This window comes from Cnephaeus nilssonii (genome assembly GCF_951640355.1).
Source record: "Cnephaeus nilssonii genome assembly, chromosome: 5".
Classification (NCBI taxonomy): Eukaryota; Metazoa; Chordata; class Mammalia; order Chiroptera; family Vespertilionidae; genus Cnephaeus; species Cnephaeus nilssonii.
Window position 1 is genome coordinate 14,451,515 of NC_137076.1, and position 19,193 is coordinate 14,470,707.

The following is a 19,193-nucleotide window of genomic DNA, read 5'->3' on the forward strand; positions in this document are numbered from 1 at the left end:
GCCCTTCCCTGCAGACCCGGTCGCCCCCAACTTCTCTCCTCTGCCAGCCTGGTCACCCCTAACTGCCCTCCCCTGCAGACTTGATTGCCCCCAACTGCCCTCCCTTGCAGGCCTGGTCCCTCCCACCTGCCCTCCCCTGCTGGCCATCTTGTGGCGGCCATCTTGTGTCCACATGGGAGAAGCTATTTTTGACCACATGGGGGCAGCCATCTTGTGTGTTGGAGTGATGGTCAATTTGCATATTACTCTTTTATTAGATAGGATAACCATGTTAATCCTAGGACATATTAATTCAGTAGCAACAAGAATGGTGGGATGGTGTTGAATGTACTTACGTTGTTGTAAGTCTCCAAAATTTTGAAGATTTTTTTTAGATTTTTAAATTGATTTTTAGAGAAACATCCATGTGAAAGTAAAACATCGATCAGCTGCCTCTCCGGTACATCCCATACTGGGGATCAAGCCTGCAACTGGGCATCCGTCCTGACTGGGAATCAAACCAGTAACCTTTCGGAGCATAGGCTGATGCCCAACCAAATGAGCCCCACCAGCTAGGGCTTAAAGATTTTTTTTAAAATAATTATTTTTATTTTTAATTGATTTGAGAGTGAGAGCAAGAGAGAGAGTGTGGGAGCCCCTTTCACGTCCCACGTGTTTCAGGGTTCCTGTTCAGGTCCGGTTTCTGGAGAAGGCCGCAATCAAAATGAAAAGAGACTGGAAAAGAGTTAATTTGGGTAAATGGGGGGGCCAGGTGGGAGTCCACCTCTAGGGGAGGACTACCACTGCTCTGGCCTTTGCCATCCCTTTTATTGGGGTTCTGAGATACACCCATATCCTTTAGGCAGGAAATTCCAGTAATAGACAATCAGCAAAAATTTACATATGATTAACAGGTGAAAGTTGCTTTTAACTACCAATGTCTCAACTAAACAATGAGTGAATAGCTGCGACCATTCAGAGCGATTAAGATTGACCAGCCTTCCAGATTCCCTTTTCACATTTCTCTATTAGTGAATGTTCGATTTCTGGCGCGCGCGCGAGAGAGAGAGAGAGAGAGAGAGAGAGAGAGAGAGAGAGAGAGAGAGAGAGAGAGATTTGTTGCCCCATCCACTAATGTATTTGTTGGTTGATTCTTGTATGTGCTTCTCTTGTATGTGATTCTTTCTCATCATTGATGTTTCTATCTCTCTCTCCCTCTCCCTTCCTCTCTGAAATCAATAAAATATATTGAAGAAAAACACACACTTCTCCAGCTATCTTAATTGATAGATCCTCCCTCCCCCCAACTGGTGGGCGGAGTATGACATTACCAGCGTCTGCTGCCGGGACATCCCCGAGACATTGAACCACCAATCAGCACGTGCGGAGTGCCCTGGGGCCCACCCCTTCCTGTTCCTCCCCTCAAAAGGCATCTTCACTGCTCCACGTGTTGCTGTTCTCCATCTCTCCTTCTGCGAGTCAGCCTGGTTGGGTCCCTCCTTTTTCTCCTCCCCCTCCTCTAATCCTGGTTTCTCTACCTCCTCTGTAATGAATCTCGCTTGTTAGTGCAGAATAAACTTCCTCTTTAACATGTCTTGGTCTCTGACTCCCGTTTCCTGCCCCTGGAACCTTACATTAATAGGACAACAAATATTGCCAGAGATAGAGACTTTTTGTAGTGTTAAAAGATTAATTTATTAAGAAGTCAGAATAATTATCAATGTGTATATACCTAATAATAGAACTTCAAAATACATGAAGCAAAAATCTACAGGATTTAATGGAAATTATAACAAACCTTCCTCGGTAGTTGATAAAAACGATTAGATGAATAGAACAATTCCGTAAAGGTATAATCTGAACACTATCAACCACTTTGACTTGTCATTCATAGAAAAGGCTCAACATCTACTGAAGCTCAGTCCATTTTGGAAAAAATGATCACCTCTTGGGATGGTGTGGCAGATTAGGATTACCTAGGAAAAGGCCCGAGGGGATGTTCTGTGAGCCTGCTATGTTCTATGATCTAGACAGAGGATTTGGATTACATATGTGTATGAATTAATAAATTTATTGAACTGTACACTTAAGAAATACGCATTTCATTGTGGGTGTTCATTGTACACGTCTGTAAATTTTACTGAGTGTGTAAACATTTTCATAATAAAATGATGAGGGAAATAATTGATCAGAGACAGAACCAGTAAACACAGGAGGGCATAACACTGAGAGCAGAGAAAGGAGCCAGCACCAGGGAAGGCGGGGCCTGGGAAAGGAAGGGCTGAGGGACTCACGCAGGAGAGCTTACCAGTCATCAAACACAAGACAGGCTCTTCTGTGAAGAGGACTGTGTTTATCTTGTTTAGATACAGTCGGTAGAGCTGAGCTCAACAATCAACAATAGTTTTTATTCTAACTTTATTTTCTTAACTTTATATTCTAAAAGACTCTCAAAATTACAGAAAAGTTGCAAAAACTATACAAAAATCTTCCTGAACCATCTGAAAGTTGCTAACTGTATGCTCTCTACAAACAAGAACATGCTCCTCCATAAACACAGTCTTCAAGTCAGAACATTAACATCAATAATTTACTACTCATTTGCAAATTCCATTCAAATTCCTTCAATTCTTGTGTCATTTATAGCTCAAATTGTGATGCAAATCACTACATTGTCACTTTTCTAAGACTTTGGTATTTAATGGGACTCTGACAGGTTCCTTTAAGGACAGCTTGTAAGGCACATTTACTTCTTTAAAAATTGTGGTAAAATAATATAACACATAAAATGTACCATCTTAGTTATTTTTTATCACATAATTAAGTAGTGTTAACTACATTCACATTGCTGTGAAACCAATCTCGAGAACTACTTCCATTTTGCAAAACTGAAACTCTATATCCATTAAACAACTTTCAATTCCCTCCTCTCAACCTAGCCCCTGGCAACCACCCTTCTTTTGTGTTTATATACCCTGAAGTGGAATTGCTGAGTCATATGGTAATCTTATTTTTAATTTTTTGAGAAACCACCCTGCTGTTTTCCATAGAAGTTGCATCCTTTTACATTCCCATGAAGACTGCACAAGTCTTCTAATTTCTCCACAGCCTTGCCAACACTTGTTTTCTTACCTTTTCTTTTCTAATAGTTGCCACCCTAATAAGTGTGAGATGGTATTTCACTGTGGTTTTAATTACATTGGAGGTCTTTGTAGATATTGTTATTGATTTCCAATGTATTATCATTGAGATCAGAGAATATACATGATATACTTTAACTTCTTTTAAGTTTATTTGGACTCAAAAAGTAGCATGTTCACCAGAAAAGGATGTGTCTTCTGTAGACATTGCACATCTGTTATGTGAATGTCAGTTAAGTCAAGGTGACTGACAGTGTTCAAATCTCTTAGGACTTTACTATTTTCATCAGATTATTCCATTAGTTGCTTAGAAAAGGATGTTATACATTCATTTTGACTCTTTCCATTTTTGCTTCATGTGTTTTGAAGCTCTTTTGTTGGGCACATATACATTTATAATTATTATGACTCTCTGATGAATTAACCCTTTTACACAGCAAAAGGTCCTTCTTAAACCAATTTCATCTGATATTAAAATAGCACAGCAGTTTTCTTAGGCTTACTATTTGTATGATATATATCTTTTTTCCATCCCTTTGCATTCAATATATCTGTGTCTTGCTTTCTTAAATGGCATCTCTAATAGACAGTATGTAATTGGGTCTTGTTCTTCATCCATTCGAACCATTTCTATCATTGAATTGAAGTGTTTTGAGGATTTACTGATGTGGTTGCAATGGTGCTTACAACTTATGATTAACTTTGTTTGCACATGTGTAATGAATATATCTTGTTTTAGTATAAGATAAAAGAATATTGGAAACTTCTTCAGGCGTGAGTTACTTGCTACTCTAGTCCCAAAGGCTAAGGGACAAACACGAAACAGAAGAATGAGAATATACCATGGTAGAGCTGGAAGAAAGGTCCCAGTTCTTTTTGCTTTAGGTAGTTGGGGTGATGAGAATGTGAGAGGGGTCCTGGGCAGGAGGAGAATCAGGAAGCCACTGATGCCCGTCCCTGCTTTGTTCCCACAGGTCCCAGTTGCCTCAGCCACAGTCACAGAGCCGGACAGAGTTCTCCAGCAACTAGCTGCCAGCCTCACAGAGATGTGTCAGCGAGGTACATTCTAACACTGATCTCCAGTCCTTACCCGACTTGTCTCCAGGTGTTCCCAGCCCTCTGATTCCCCAAGTTCCTGGTTCTTTATCTATAGGTATTTATTTATTAGATGGCTCCTGTGTGCCTGGCACTGTACTGCTGGAGGGCAGGAGGCCCCTGCCCTCCCAGAGCTGTTCTTCTGAGATGGTATCAGACAGACAGTTGAAGGTGACAGAGAGATGAGATAGGAACCGTGAGGATAATTGAGTGATGGGTGGGACGGAGACTGGGTTGGTGAGGCGTCTGAGGATGTGACTTTGACACAGAGAGCCACGCACAGTGGTCCTGAGAGGGTCCCCCAGGAGCTATGGTCCCAGGGGCAAGGGGAGAGCTTGTTTGAGCAAAGCTGGGGGGCAGCTGGGGTGAGTTTGGGGTAAAGAGGTCACAAGGGCAGGTGAGAGCAGATCACAAAGCCTGGACACTCTGGAGGGAGCCTGGACACTCTGGAGGGAGCATCGGTTTCACTTTTTGAGTGAGGTATTCAAGAAAGTAAAATATCTCAATATTTTGTGTTGATTAAATGTTGAATTGATACTATGTTGAATGTTAGGTTAAAAAACACATAGTTAAAATTAATTGGACCTCTTTCTTCCCCCCCCCCCTTTTTTATTAAATTTATCGAGGTGACATTGGTTCATATGATCATGCAGGCTTCAGGTGTGGGTTTCTATGTTACAAGATCCTTATATTGCACTATGTGCCCACCACCCAAAGTCAAATCATCCCCTGTCACCATATATTAGGACCCCTTTCACCCCTATTCCCCTTTCCCTCTGGAAACTACCACACTGCTGTTTGTGTTCATGAGTTTCAATTTTATATTCCACATATGAATGAAATCATATGGTTTTTAGCTTTTTCTGACTGACTTATTTCACTTAGCATAATATTCTCAAGGTCCATCCATGTTGTTGCAGATGGCAGGGTTTCATTCTTTCTTATGGCTGAGTAGTATTCCATTGTGTATATGTACCACATCTTTTTTACCAGTTCTCTCTCTGGGGACACTGGTTGTTTCCATGTCTTGGCCATCCTATATAATAAAGAGGTAATATGCAAATTGACCATCACTCCAACACACATGATGGCTGCCCCCATGTGGTCAAAGATGGCCGCCCCCATGTGGACACAAGATGGCCGGCAGGGGAGGGCAATTGTGGGTGATCAGGCCAGCAGGGGAGGGCAGTTGGGGGCAACCAGGCCTGCAAGGGAGGATAGTTAGGGGCAATTGGGACAGCAGGGGAGGGCAGTTAGGGATGACCAGGCCAGCAGGGGAGGGCAGTTAGGGGCAATTGGGTCGTCAGGGGAGCAGTTAGGTGTCAATCAGGCTGGCAGGGGAGTGGTTAGGGGGTGATCAGGCTGGCTGGCAGAAGCGGTTAGGGGCAATCAGGCAGGCAGGCAGGCAAGCAGTTAGGAGTCAGCAGTCCTGGATTGTGAGAGGGATCCCAGGTTGGAGAGGGTGCAGGCAGGGCTGAAGGACACACATCCCCCCATCCCTTGCACCAATTTCGTGCACCAGGCCTCTAGTTGTGAATAATGCTACAATGAACATATGGGTGCACATACCTTTGCGATTACATTTTTTCGAGTTTTGGGGTATATACCCAGAAGAGAGATTGCTGGGTCATATGGTAGCTCTATTTTTAATTTTTTGAGGAATCGCCAGATAGCTTTTCATAATGGTTGTACCAGACTACATTCCCACTAGCAGTGAATAAGGGTTACCTTTACTTCACAGCCTCTCCAACACTTGTTATTGCTTGTCTTGTTGCTAATGGACACTCTTAACAGGTGTGAGGTGGTATCTCACTGCAGTTTTGATTTGCATTTCCCTAATTGCCAGTGAGGTTGAACATCTTTTCATATATCTATTTGTTGGCTATCTATATGTATTCTGGGGAGAGGTGTATTTTCAGGTCCTCTGCCCACTTTTTGATTGGGTTGTTTGTTTAGTGCTGCATTTTATGAGTTCTTTATATATTTTGGAAATTGAACCTTTGTTGGAGCTACTGTTTGCAAATGTCATCTCCCATCTGATTGGTTGCCTCTGTTTTGCTGCCAGTTTCTTTTGCTGTGCAGAACTATTTAGTTTGATATAGTTCCATTCCTTTATTTTTGCCTTTACTTCCCTTGTCTTTGGGGTCAAGTTCATAAGGTGTTCTCTATGACCAAAGTCCATAAGTTTGGTACCTATATTTTATTCTATGTAACTTACTGTTTCAGGCCTTATATTTAGGTCTCTGATCCATTTTGAATTAATTGTTGCATATGGGGAGAAACTGTAATCCAGTTGCATTCTTTTGCCGTTTTCCAGCACCATTTATTGAAGAGACTATCTTTACTCCATTGTGTATTTCTGGCTCCTTTGCGAAAATTATCTGTCAATATGCATGTGTTTTTATAGCTGCGCTCTCTATTCTGTTCCATTGATCTGTGTGTCTGTTTCTCTGCCAATACCATGCTGTTTTGATTATCATAGCTCTGCAGTATAATTTGAAGTCAGGTAGTGAAATACCTCCAGCTTTGTTGTGTTTTTTTTCCCCCTCAGGATTGCTTTGGCTATTCAGGGACCCCTTTCTTTTTACTCTTTTTTGAAAAATGCTGGGGTCTTTCTCAGCATCTAGAAGGGTTCAGGAATCTGGCGAAGGGGCTGCTAATAAATTAATAAAGAGACTAGAAATATAAATTTGGAATACATGGGGAACCAGAGGAGACCTAGCTTCAGTAACCAAGTTCTCCGAATCTCTGGACCCCTAGCTTTTTATTAACACAAATTTCCCTAAAGCAAAGCAGATATACTTATCAAAGGTAAGGTTTGGTATACAGTAGGCATTGTCAGGTTGGGGGAACTGCCTTCGGCTGTCAGGCAGCAGGCAATAATATATGCAAATCTTTAGGTTTGGGGAAATGCTTTCAGCTATTCCAGCAGGCAGTAATATGTATCTTCAGCCCTGCTGAAGCCTCAATGTCCACCAACCTTTTGATGAACTTCTTGCATTTATGACCTGCTGGAATTAGCCCCCAGCATTAAAAAAATATATTTTTTATTGGTTTCAGAGAAGAAGGGAGAGGGAGAGAGAGAAACATCAATGATGAGAGAGAGAGAGAATCATTGATTGGCTGCCTCTTGCACACCCCACTATTTTTTGTTGTTGTTGTTTGTTTGTTTTTAACTTCCACAACCTTTTATTCCCAAACTCTAGCAGGTTTAACTTTGAGCCCAGCTAACAGCATCTCTAACAGGACCTAGGATGGAGGTTCAGACCTAATAAAGATGGTCTCTTAAACAAAGGATTAAAAAAATAAAAAACAGCCCTCGTAGGTTTGGCTCAGTGGATAGAGCGTCAGCCTGCAGACTGAAGGGTCCCGGGTTTGATTCTGGTCAAGGGCACATGTCCAGGTTGTGGGCTCGATCCGAAGTAGGGGGCGTGCAGGAGGCAGCCAATCAATGATTCTCTCTCATCATTGATATTTCTCTCTCTGTTCCTCTCCCTTCCTCTCTTGAAATCAATAAAAAAAATGTATTAAAAATATAAAACATCCACATAGAAATAGAACTGTGACCTCCTTGTTTATAGGTTGACCCTCAACCACTGAGCCACATTGGCCAGCATATAAGTATTTTTTAAAAGAGCGAAATTCTCCAGTGTTGCAGAAAATGGTATCCCAAAGTGATTTCAGTCAAGAAAAAACAGCATTTGGCATTATGCTGCCTTTTCTCCCAGTCCAGGATACACATGGGAGAAAACCATCTCCCTTCTTAAAAAAATAAAACACAACAAAACCCTTTCTCCTCCTGTCCAGCTTCCACAGCGTATTCCTAGAAACAACCCAGAGAACCATATAAACAAGGCCCAGCCCACTTCTCCTGGCCTCTGCCAGTCTAAAGGCTCACAGCAGGGATTGTTCCTTGGGAATTTTCTCCTCTGCTACGATCAGGAAACTGACCTCTAATTTCTGGGAACTGGCAAAAAAATAAAAAATAAAAATAAAAAATCCCATTTCCTTCCAGGAGGGGCCTGAGGGCTCTGTAAAGGATCAGAGGGCCCTGGACCTGGCCCATGTGCAAAGGGAGTCTTTCTATATAAAAACACCCAACACCTTGTAACCTAACGTTTAACCTGCAGGTAAAAGCGAGTGGCAGCTGACTTAGATACTAAAAAGCTGGGTGTCTCACCCTCTTTAACCATAAAGAAAGCAGAGGGGAGCAGAGTCCAGAGAATTTGACCTCCTCTCCTTTCCAAAAACTTGGACGCGTATTCTAGGCCAGAGCCAAGTTGCAAAGACAGACACGTGGTGGCAGAGTACAGCCTCTGCCCGGATAAAGCTGCCGCTCCCGGGCGGCCGGCCCATGGCCACTTCACCGAAACGTTCTTCCTGGCGCGCATAGTGCTTAGCGATCACTCGGACAATTATTTTCTCAACTTTGTCACCGACAAATACTTCAATAGCAGCTTCTAGAAACTGCCCAGAGGACCCCCTCCCACCCAGTTCAGGGTCACAGATCCTTCCAGTTGATGGGCTCCTTGCCAGACTTTTGCAGCAGCTCGTTGGCTTTCGAGCAATGCCTGCCCCCAAAGAACCCTCTGTACGCAGACAGTGGGGAGGGTGGGCGGTCTGCAGCAAGTGGCGGCGCTTCCTATCGATGGCACTGGCCTTCTTCTGCGCACAGGAGCCCCAGAGCAAGAAGACGAGGCCGCTCGAGTTCTGATTAATTAGCCAGGACACAACCGCATCGGTCAATTGCTCCCAACCGTTCTCCTTATGAGAACTGGCCTGATGCGCCCGGACAGCGTTGAGTAGGAGAACACCTTGCTTGGCCCACCCGGATAAATCCCCGTGGCCAGGATGCACAAAACCATCTGTGTCTGCAGACAGCTCTTTACGAATGTTTTCCAACCGGGGCGGAGGTGCAACAGAGCCCATGAGCTTGGTTGGGTCCATGATATGGGTCCTGTCCCAGGATGACAACCTTCTCTTGTGTTGCACATTTGGGTTCAGGTGAAAACTTGGTGTGGGGGTGGAGAAACAGTGTAATGTCTTCTTCGGCAGCAAATCCCATTTAGCGTTATAAAACACGGTTTTCCGAACTCTCCGCTGCGGTGCTTCTTCCAACTCTCACCCAAACCCACGGGCAGGTTGCGAGCCGGAGTCTAAGCAGCGCTGGGGCCTTGTTCTTCTGGATGCGCATCAACTGCTCGGGGCTCCGCAGCGATGAGGCGGTGGGTGGGCGGGGCTCCTCCTGCTGGGCGGGGGCCTTCTGGGCGGGGCTGACCGCTGCATCCCCCTCTCAACTAAGGCAGCCACAATGGTCCAGGGTCAGCAGGCTCGGGGCTGCGGGCATGTCGCTTACTGGCGGGGGCTCGGGGAGGAGAAGGAGTAGTCCGTCTTCTGGCCGATCAGGGGTCCCGTGAGGCTGGGAGAAGTGAAGGCGCGCCGCCCTGGACCGCTAGCCTGGTGCAGGCTGTGGCGGTCCACAATTGGTGTCAACGCATGTTCCCACCGGTGGTGGGGGGTGGGCTCCACTATACACTGAGTGGCCAGATTATTGTGATCTCTGAACGCATAATAATCTGGCCACTCAGTGTGTGTGTGTGTGTGTATGTATGTATACACACACACACACACACACATATATATATATATATATATATATATATATATATATATATATATATATTAGAAGCAAGGTGCACGAATTTGTGCATGGGTGGGGTCCAGCCAGCCTGGCCAGGGGGAGGGGACATGGGCGGTTGGCCCGCCTGCCTGCTGGTGGTCAAACTTCTGGTCCAGGGGACCATTTGCATATTAGCCTTTTATTATATAGGATATACACTGAGTGGCCAGATTATTATGCGTTCAGAGCTCATAATAACCTGGCCACTCAGTGCATATTTTTTTTAACCTAAAATGTTCACACTAGGAATCGAGCCTAGTGAGGCATGTACCCTCACTAGGAATCGAACCGTGACCTCCTGGGTCATAGCTCAACGCTCAAACACTGAGCCACATCGACCGGGCTCTTTTTACTCTTTTAACGTGGCAACTATGAATTTGAATTTCATGTGTGGCTTGTAATACATTTCTGTTGGCAGTGCTGGTCTAAGGTATGCGAGTGGATTTTCCTGTTTGGGTTCCACTGATGGCCGAAAGAGGCATCCCTTAGCCACCACTGCCCGCCTCCAGGAGCCCCGTGGTCATTCACTCACCAGATTCTCTCTCTGTTCCCAGGATCCTATCTCTCGGAACACAGCGGAACTTGTAGACCATGCACTGAAGGAGAGGGTTTCACCAGTCATCCCAACACCTTGTCTTCTTGCCAACCCTGCTCTGAATGCCCTGCAGGTAGAGATGCGGACCTCATGCCTACCGTTAGGGCGCCGGGCAATCCTACCTAATAAAATAGTAATATGCAAATTGACCACACCTTCACTATGACAAAGCCACGCCCACCAGACAAAGCCATGCCCACCACCCAATCAGGGCGAGTATGCAAATTACCCAACAAAGATGACAGTTAATTTGCATACGCTGAGGGAGGGAGGAGTGAAGACTGAAGACAACTTAGAAGGAAGAGGGAGGAAAAGCAGAGAGCAAGGTGGCTGCCAGAAGGAAAGCCCGGGCGGGGCGGAGCGGGGTGGAGCGGGGCAGAGCTGGGCGGGCAGCAGCGGCATGCGGGTGCAGGCGCGGCGGCCGCAGCAGCTGCTTACAGGATTCTTCCTGCAAATGGGCTACTAGTGAGATGATAATTGTGTGGAACGGGGGATCAGAAACCTAATTGCCAGCCCAGCGTGGTCTTCATCATATCCTGTTTCATGATATGACTTAGGCCAATAAAATAAAATGAAAACAGAAATTATTTCTATAATGCATGCCACGCGGGAGGGACATCTTTTAAACCACCAGGTGAAAGTGGTTGGAAAATAACCTGTCCCTTGAAGGGAGGACTCTAGGGCCACATCATGGAAGGCGGGGCCGAGTGGAAAAGTGCTGGTTTGGGCCGGGATGTGGGACTTGTCCTGGCCAGACCCCTCTTCGCCCTGAGCTCCCTGGCAGGCGCTCCGTCTTCCTCAGCCATCACGGCCTAAGGCCCCTCTGCAGGGTTAAGTTTTCGGAAGTCACCCAAGGGTTCCTCCCCACCCAGGGTCTCTCAGGTTATACCCGACCCTTCTTAGTCACCCTGTGAGCCAATAGATATTTCCTCCCAATCCTGATGTAATAAGTAAAGAATCATGGTCATCATGGTCTTTTTTATGCACGCGGTGATGGCGGGCAGGTGACCAGTGGCTGTCCTTTTTGCACCTCACAGATACTGCTGCAGAAACTAGCCCTAACCCTCAAATCTATGGCGCACTGAGTGAAGCCGAGTGTGTGGTGGGGGTTGGGTGGTGAAAAATGGTTTGAGGGACACGTGACGGAAAAGTATCCCCCGAATCTTATCCTTTATCTTCAGATAAAGTAGAAACAGCTCCGTGCACCAGGACGAGGGACACCCAGTGTCGGTGCAAGAATGGCACTTATCAGGATAAGGATTCTCCTGAGTTCTGCCTACCGTGCAGCCCTCGGTAAGACACGGGAGCCCGCCTTGGCCATCTGCGTGACACGCTCCTCCTGCAGCACCCTCTGCCCACCCCTCCTCAGCTCGGTTTCCCTTTGCCCAGGCTGGCCTTTCTACTGAGCACAGGAGGCTGCTAGTCAGGGCCTATGAGCCTGTCAGTGGCCCATGCAAAGCTATAGGTTTTCTTACTACCAGAAGGAAGGAATTGTGTACCCTGCAGCCATACTTGCAATCATCTTTATAGCAATTCAATCACAAAATGTGTTAGTTTGTTTTTAATTTTTTTGTTTTTTGGTGCCGGCGTGAGCCCATGAACACATAAGTGTTCACAGCCAAGTCATAATGAACCGAGCCTGTAGCTCCTTCAGGGGTTCCTCAAACCCCTGCACCAGCTCCGCCACCTTCCTCCAGGGCCCTGTTCCCTCGATAAGACTGTGTTTTCCCTGTTATTGGGATTTAGGGGCCAATAGTAATGTGCTCTTTTACAGTGTGGCTGTGCTTGGTGGGGACAGTCAACAGGGCGAGGACAAGAGGGTCCTTGTTTTGAGGGTTGACTAGAGAAGGAGGCTCAGCTTTTGGCTGGAGTGAGCTGCTTCCTCACTCGTGCTCCCCCTGCAGGTCAGGGGAGCTCAGTGCAGCCTTATAGAGAAGGTCCAGCTCCTGTGGGTATAGCTCTGAACACTTAACTGGAGCCCTCGAGGGCAGAAGGTGGCATCAGGTCCCTCCTGAACCCGTCAAGGGGGTGAGAGGGCCCGTCGGGCAGACAGGAGAAGGCTGTTCTTTTTCCACTCTCCCGTCAGGGGACACTGGGTGGGGGGTTGCTCCTTCTTTCTCTTCCTCTTACTGCACAGAACCCCTTCACATCCTCCCTGTGTTTGAACCTAGGTGCCCTGATGGCAAGGTCAAGGCCAAGGCCTGTGGCCCCTCGAACGACCTTGAGTGTGTGGACCAACAATCAGGTACCCGGGACCATGGGGAGGCCCCAGTTCCTGGAGAGCCAGTGACCACCAGCCTGGAGGCACACACTGCTGCTCCCTCTCTCTCCTCAGGCATACCGTTGTGGGGGATCATCCTTCTTATCTGCTTCATGGGGTTTGGAGGCCTGGTGCTGGGCGTATGTTGTTGCAGGAGATGTAACCTTCCAGGTGAGGTTGGCGGGAGCCATGGGCGGTGCTGGCACTCTCTGCTGTTCCCTCACTTCCTGCTTCGTTTCTTCAGACAGAAGGGCCCGCCCCTGTGCCTCCCAAATCTCTGGGTCTTTCTGGCCTGGCTGTGATCTTGTTCCCTGGGATCACCCCTCTACCTCCCACCTCACCTGCACGGCATCGTATCAGTCCCCCTGTCTTGGGGCTGATGGTCACCTCCTCTCCCTGCCCAGTCTGGGAGGGCAGGCCAGCCAAGGCAGAGGGGTGGTCAGAGCCTCAACTGGGTGACAAGAGTCAAGAGGAGAAGGTCAGGGGTGGGTTGTTGTACAGCTTGGGTCAGAGCAGAACCCAACAGAGATTTGATATGTGTTTACTTTTACTTCTCTCCCTCGTTTCTTCCCCTTCCTGAGGGTATCCCAGAGTTGGATTGCCCTTCCCTGTCACCAGGACCAAGGCCTCTTGTCTGAGCCCCAGCCCATGCCCTTCCCAGCAGGGAGACCCTACAGAGAGGGCCTCCCCACGCTGAGACAGACACCCTTCTCTTCCAGGTTCCGGAGCGGCCACCAAGAGCAGGAGCAGAGTGAGTGGGTTTCTCCAGGCCCTGGGGCATCAGGCCCTGAGAACTGCTTCCTGCCCCGAATAGGGCCCTGGGTGGGCGTGGCCCCAGTTTGTCCTGTGCTGCTATCCCCGGCTCTCTAACGTGGCCCTGTCCTTCCCGCTGCTTGTGACACCCAGACCCACAGCCCTGCACTCTGGGCTGTGGGGGTGTCAGGCAGGTATGCTAAACCCCCTTAGCACAGCACCAGGGTCCTGGTGCTAACAGCAAAGTCCTGGATGTGCTGAGCCTCTGCCAACCTGAGGGGAGGGGAACCTGGGAGGGGCGGGGTAGCAGAGCCTACGTGTCCCCTGAGACCCTTCAGGGAGCCTGGGTGCGGACTCCTGAGTCAGCTCTTTTCCTTCCCAAGGGCTGGTTTTGTTTCTCACGAACCCCAGAAGACCCTGCGGCTCTGGACAATGCCCACAACCTGGCCATAAGCAACAGAGACTCGCTGTCCTCTGAGCAGGAACAGGAGGAGCCGGCAGGTGTCCTGGTACAGCCCGCAGGAGAAACACAGCATCTACTGGTGAGTGGGGCGGCCATGCCAGGCCTGGCCTTTGTGCTGGCCCAGGACTGCGTTAGAAGCAGGGAAAGGCCAGTGCTGGTCAGGACTGCTGTCCTGGGGAAGGATGGTTCAGGGAGATCAGGACCCGAGGGGAAGGGGCTGCACTGCAGGGAGCTGTTAGCTCTGTGGAATGGCTGGGTTTTCTTATCTGTCCAGATGTCACAATATCCCAGAGTCCGGTACAGGCAGGCACAGGATGGCACCCCCATCTTTGTTGACTGACTGAATGAGGAATGCAGATAGTCCTCTGTGTAGTTGTAAAATAATTTAGTAAGCCATTCCTCGTAACAATAGGAATATCAGGCTTATTACAAAATTCCTATTACATTGAACCTATCTCTGTATATTAAAGCCTAAGTGATGGGTCGCTATGATGTGCACTGACCACCAGGGGGCAGACATTCAACGCACAGGATGGGCTCCCTCATGTCTGGATGGGGCCTGCAGGGATTGGGCTGAAAACAGCTCTCTGACAGACCCCCTGGGGGTCCTGGAGTTCCAGAGGGTGCAGGCCAGGCCGAGGGACCCCACCGGTGCACGAATCCATGCACTGGTCCTCTAGTATGATAATAAATCTTAGTCTAGATACCTAACCCTATTTGTATGGTGGCATTTAGAAGTAGAACTTCTGGGCCCACACACGTGCATACAATTTTGGTTCATATCAGTTCATGAGTTTTAATATGACATTGAGTGGTAAACCTGTAGAAATATTTAATTTTTTATTCCTCAGAAGCTTAGGAAGTCATTCCCCTTAACGTAAGATGAAATTCACTAATTTTTTAGAGTTTTTAAATTTACGATCATTTTTAGCATATAGCATTGTTATCCAAATGGAATCGATTTTGTGACCTGATGTGACATGCGGAGAGTGAATTGTTCTGAGTCACTGTCTCTTTCCTCCAACCCCATTTCACAACAGATTCTCTCATTTCCCTCGCTTTTGGCTCCTCCTTTATCAGATGTGAAATGTTTACAAAGACTTTCCTTTCCTGTTCCCTTTGTTTCTTTCCTCCATCTACGGTATGCTCTTTTTAACATGTTTTTTTAAAATTGATTTTTAGAGAGAGGAAGGGAGAGGAATAGAGAGACAGAAACATCAATGATGAGAGAAATATCGATAGGTTGCCTCTGGCATGCCCCCTAGTGGGGATCAAATTCACAACCCCGGGCATGTGAATTTTACATCACGTGATCTCTTGGTTCATGGATCAATGCTCAACCACTGAGCCACACCAGCCGGGCTACAGTATGCTCTTTTAAAATATATATATATTTTTTAAATACATTTTTATTGATTTCAGAGAGGAAGGGAGAGGGAGAGAGAGATAGAAACATCAATGATGAGAGAGAATCATTGATTGCCTGCCTCCTGCAGGTCCCCCACTGGGGGTCAAGCTCGCAACCCAGGCATGTGCCCTTGACTGGAATCGAACCTGGGACCTTTCAGTCCACAAGTCGATGCTTTATCCACAGAGCCAAACCGGCCAGGGCACAGTATGCTCTTTTAAAATAAAGTATAAAAGGGAACAAACAAACCAAAAAGGCCAATAATCCCTCTATCCTGATTAATCACTTCTCACATTTTTTAAAGTAGTGCTTATCCACAGTGAGAAAAAGTAAATCGTACAGAAAGGTTCTCAGGGAGTGGTAGAAGCCTCCTGCAGTCTTTCTTCAGCCCCCTCACTTTTTTATTTCAGGTAATTATGAGAGACAATTCTTTTTTTCAATGATTTTATTTTGAAATTTTTATTATTTTTTAATTAAAATTTTTTATTGTTTAAAGTATTGCATATGTCTCCTTTTCCCCCCATTGACCTCTCCCTGGCCATTCCCACTCCCCACTCATGCCCTCCCTCCCCCCTAGTGTGTCCATGGGTTATGCTTATATGCATGCATACAAGTCCTTTGGTTGATGTCCTACCCCTCCTCACCACACCCCCTCCCTCCACCTTCCCTCTGAGGTTAGACAGTCTATTCGAGCTTCTATGTCTCTGGATCTATTTTTGTTCACCAGCTTATGTTCATTATATTTCACAAATGAGTGAGATCATGTGATATTTATCTTTCTCCGACTGGCAAGAGAATTCTTTGCTGAAATCTTTGTGCATATGCCATCTATATACAATACTCTACCAAATGAAACTTTTTTAATATCTGAGAGTGCACATACCTCTTCCTTACCTTGCCAAAATATGTTATTTCTACGCATATAAAATTTAGAATTATTTTATAAGATTTTCTCCACCCCATCTCCATAGAAGTCATTGGAACTTTTTTTTAAATATATTACCTTACATTAATTCAGGAAGAATTGAGATCTTTCAACATTCAATATTTTTATTATCAAGGAAGATAGCATTTCAGATCGGGGGTTTTATTATGACTCAGTTAAGATTTGTGTTTTTCTTCCAATTAATTCCTATTTCTACTAAAAGCTGTTTCTTTGTTATCTTATGTGTTTTTCGACCCTTACTGGTTGGATCCCGTTGCAATTGTGTTTTCTAATTTATTGTTTCTAGTATGTTTATTAACATTCACCAAGATATGCATTTACTTATTTATTTATTTTTATTTCAGAGAGGAAGGGAGAGGGAGAGAGAGAGAAATATCAGTGATGAGAGAGAATCATTGATCTGCTGCCTCCTGCATGCCCCCCCCACTGGGGACTGAGCCCGCAATCCGGGCATGTGCCCTGACTGAGCATCGAACTGTGACCTCCTGGTTCATAGGTAGATGCTCAACCACTGAGCCACGCCAGCGGGGCACACATTTATTTTTTAAGTATTGTAGCTTATACCTTAGGGCTTTAAAAATTTATAATCATGTCTAAAATAATGACTGTTTCTGCCCCTTTCACAAGTCCTGCCTCCTTGGTTTCCAGAACTAACAATGTTCACAGGTGCTTAGAGAAGGCGCGTGTTCGATCTTGACTGGATTTCATTGGGAAGGCCTTCAATACTTCACCTAAAGGAATGATGTTGACTCTTGTTTTCATATAGAAAATCTTATTATGGATGCAGCCCCCTATTTTTGAGGTGTTTTTGAAAAATCAGAATTCATGTTTAATTTTACAAAATGCCTTTTCAGTCTCCATGGAGACAACCTAATAGTTTCATTTCCTTATTTAGATTATCAATATGGTATAGTATTAGTGATCAAAGCACCTCCAGCTTCGTGGAAGAAGTCTTACATAGATTTTGCAAAGTGCCCTCATATATATTCTTTTTAAAATATATATATTTTTTCATTTCTTTCAGAGAGGAATAGAGAGGGAGAGAGAGATAGGAACATCAATGAGAGAGAATCATTGATAGGCTGCCTCCTGCACGCCCCCTACTGGGGATCAAGCCCACAACCCGGGCATGTGCCCTTGACCGGAATCGACCCCAGGACCTTTCAGTCTGCAGGCCAACGCTCTATCCACTGAGCCAAACTGGCTAGGGCTATATTCTTTATTTCAGTCACATACATGCCTGGGAGGGAGTGATTGTCTCCTGATGGGGTGGGTGGGAATGGACTAGAAAGGGCAGGAGGCAGCTGTGCAGGACGCTGAGCATTTCCATGTCTTGATTGGGTGATGGTTGCTCAGGTGTATACAGTTGTCAGCGCTGGAACAGACACTTAAGGGGTGAGCGCTACCCCAGGGAACAGGGGCCTCCAGGAGCACAAGGACACAGTCTGAGAGGCACAGCTGGGAGGTTCCTCTTTAATCTCTATAGAGACTGGGAGGGAGCTGGCCGCCCCAGGTCACACAGCTGGCTGATGGTCAGTCTCACTTCTGGAATCCAGGACTCCTGACTTGAACCCAGGGGGTTTTCCACTCTATTTTACAGGGACGGGCAGGCGCAGATGGGTCTCAGATGAGAAGGAAGCTGCTGGTTCCAGCGAACAACGAGAACCCCATGGAAAGTGAGTGATTTGTGGGGGGCAGTGGAGCAGTGTCCTAACTGCTGTCCCCGTAGCTGTCACAGCAGTACAGAGCCAGGGACGCTGGAAACCGGGGGCCTATGCTGATTGCCACTGGGCCATTAGGACAGTAAATCCCCTCCCCTCCTCTGTCCCTCCACCCGCCTCCTCCCACTGCCCACCATCCCATCTCGTCACAGCGATGTTCTGTGCTGCCCTGTCCTTCTCTCCACCACCTTCCCCCTTCCCTGGCTGCTCAGGGCCAGGCTCCCCTCACTGAGGGCACCTAGGGGGCTGGCGCTGTCCAGCAGGCCTAGGAGACTACCGAGCACCTGACCGCTGGCGAGGCCAGATTTAAAGAGCTGTAATTATAAACCACAGATCAGGTTTTAAATACTAGTACAAAAAAAAAGGAATATAAAATATTCCATTGGTAATTTTTTGTTTATTGGTTGCCTGTAAAGATAATATTTTGTAAGTATTGAATTAGTACCAGATAGTATTAAAATTAATATTACCTGTTCCTCTTTATCTTCTTCAATTCAGCTATTAGAAAAATATAAATAAGTGGCCCTGGCTCGCCTTATATTTCTGTGGGTCAGTGGTGTGCAGTGCATTCCACACACGACTCATTGAACCCTCAGTACAATCCCATGAAATGGGTGGGGTTTGCTCTGCTTCCGGGTTAAATTCTTGCCCAGAGTCTGTTTGTCCCCGTCTCACGCTGCCAGTTTGGTGGGTGAGGCCGAGCTGGGTGTGGAGCCAGAGGTCGTCCCCCTCCAGGCCCCCGGGCTGTGCACTAGGTGCAGATGTGGCAGCCCGGACCTTACGCTCAGGATAAGTGCAGGCTCCCTCCTCTGAGGGCCTGTTGCACTACAGTCTGTCCCACTCTCTGTCTCCTACCACATACTCCTCGCTCGCTCTATCCATGACGTCCATCTCCCCTCCCAGGTGGCTATCAGCCTTCCCTTAAAGCAGAATTCTCTGTTGATCTTGACTCTCCGAAGTGCCATGGCCACAAGTGCGGCCCAGACTGTTTGGCCTGATTCTAGTACTGTATACTGATGGGAAGCAGGTAAGGGATGAAGAGCAACAGGTAACCACCAGGGGGCGCTCCAGTATACAGCTGCCCTTTTTGTTGTTAATCCTCACGGGAGGACATTTTCCCCATTGATTTTAGACTCTAAAATTTAGATAGAAG

At 46.7% G+C, this 19,193-nt stretch overlaps 1 protein-coding gene and 1 pseudogene across 6 annotated transcripts in view; one reads left to right on the top strand and one right to left on the bottom strand.

The window, feature by feature from the left end:
- TNFRSF10B (TNF receptor superfamily member 10b) overlaps positions 1–19,193 on the top strand; it is a 104,406-nt gene that overhangs the window by 80,054 nt on the left and 5,159 nt on the right. For 3 of the 5 annotated variants that reach the window (XM_079771837.1, XM_079771838.1, XM_079771834.1), the window contains 7 exons: positions 4,094–4,178; positions 10,449–10,562; positions 11,671–11,782; positions 12,661–12,920; positions 13,469–13,500; positions 13,886–14,044; positions 17,920–17,995. In XM_079771837.1, coding sequence (XP_079627963.1) covers positions 4,166–4,178; positions 10,449–10,562; positions 11,671–11,782; positions 12,661–12,920; positions 13,469–13,500; positions 13,886–14,044; positions 17,920–17,995 — 766 coding nt within the window. In that variant the 5' untranslated portion in view covers positions 4,094–4,165. Of the gene's footprint in view, positions 1–4,093; positions 4,179–10,448; positions 10,563–11,670; positions 11,783–12,660; positions 12,921–13,468; positions 13,501–13,885; positions 14,045–17,919; positions 17,996–18,943; positions 19,068–19,193 lie in introns of all 5 variants that reach the window. The other 2 variants (XM_079771836.1, XM_079771835.1) reach the window with 2 other exon arrangements.
- Positions 5,565–10,229, bottom strand: LOC307100242 (uracil-DNA glycosylase-like; annotated as a pseudogene). The gene is made up of 2 exons: positions 10,218–10,229; positions 5,565–9,749 (listed from the first exon to the last, which is right to left on the bottom strand). The product of its transcript is annotated as a uracil-DNA glycosylase-like (transcript).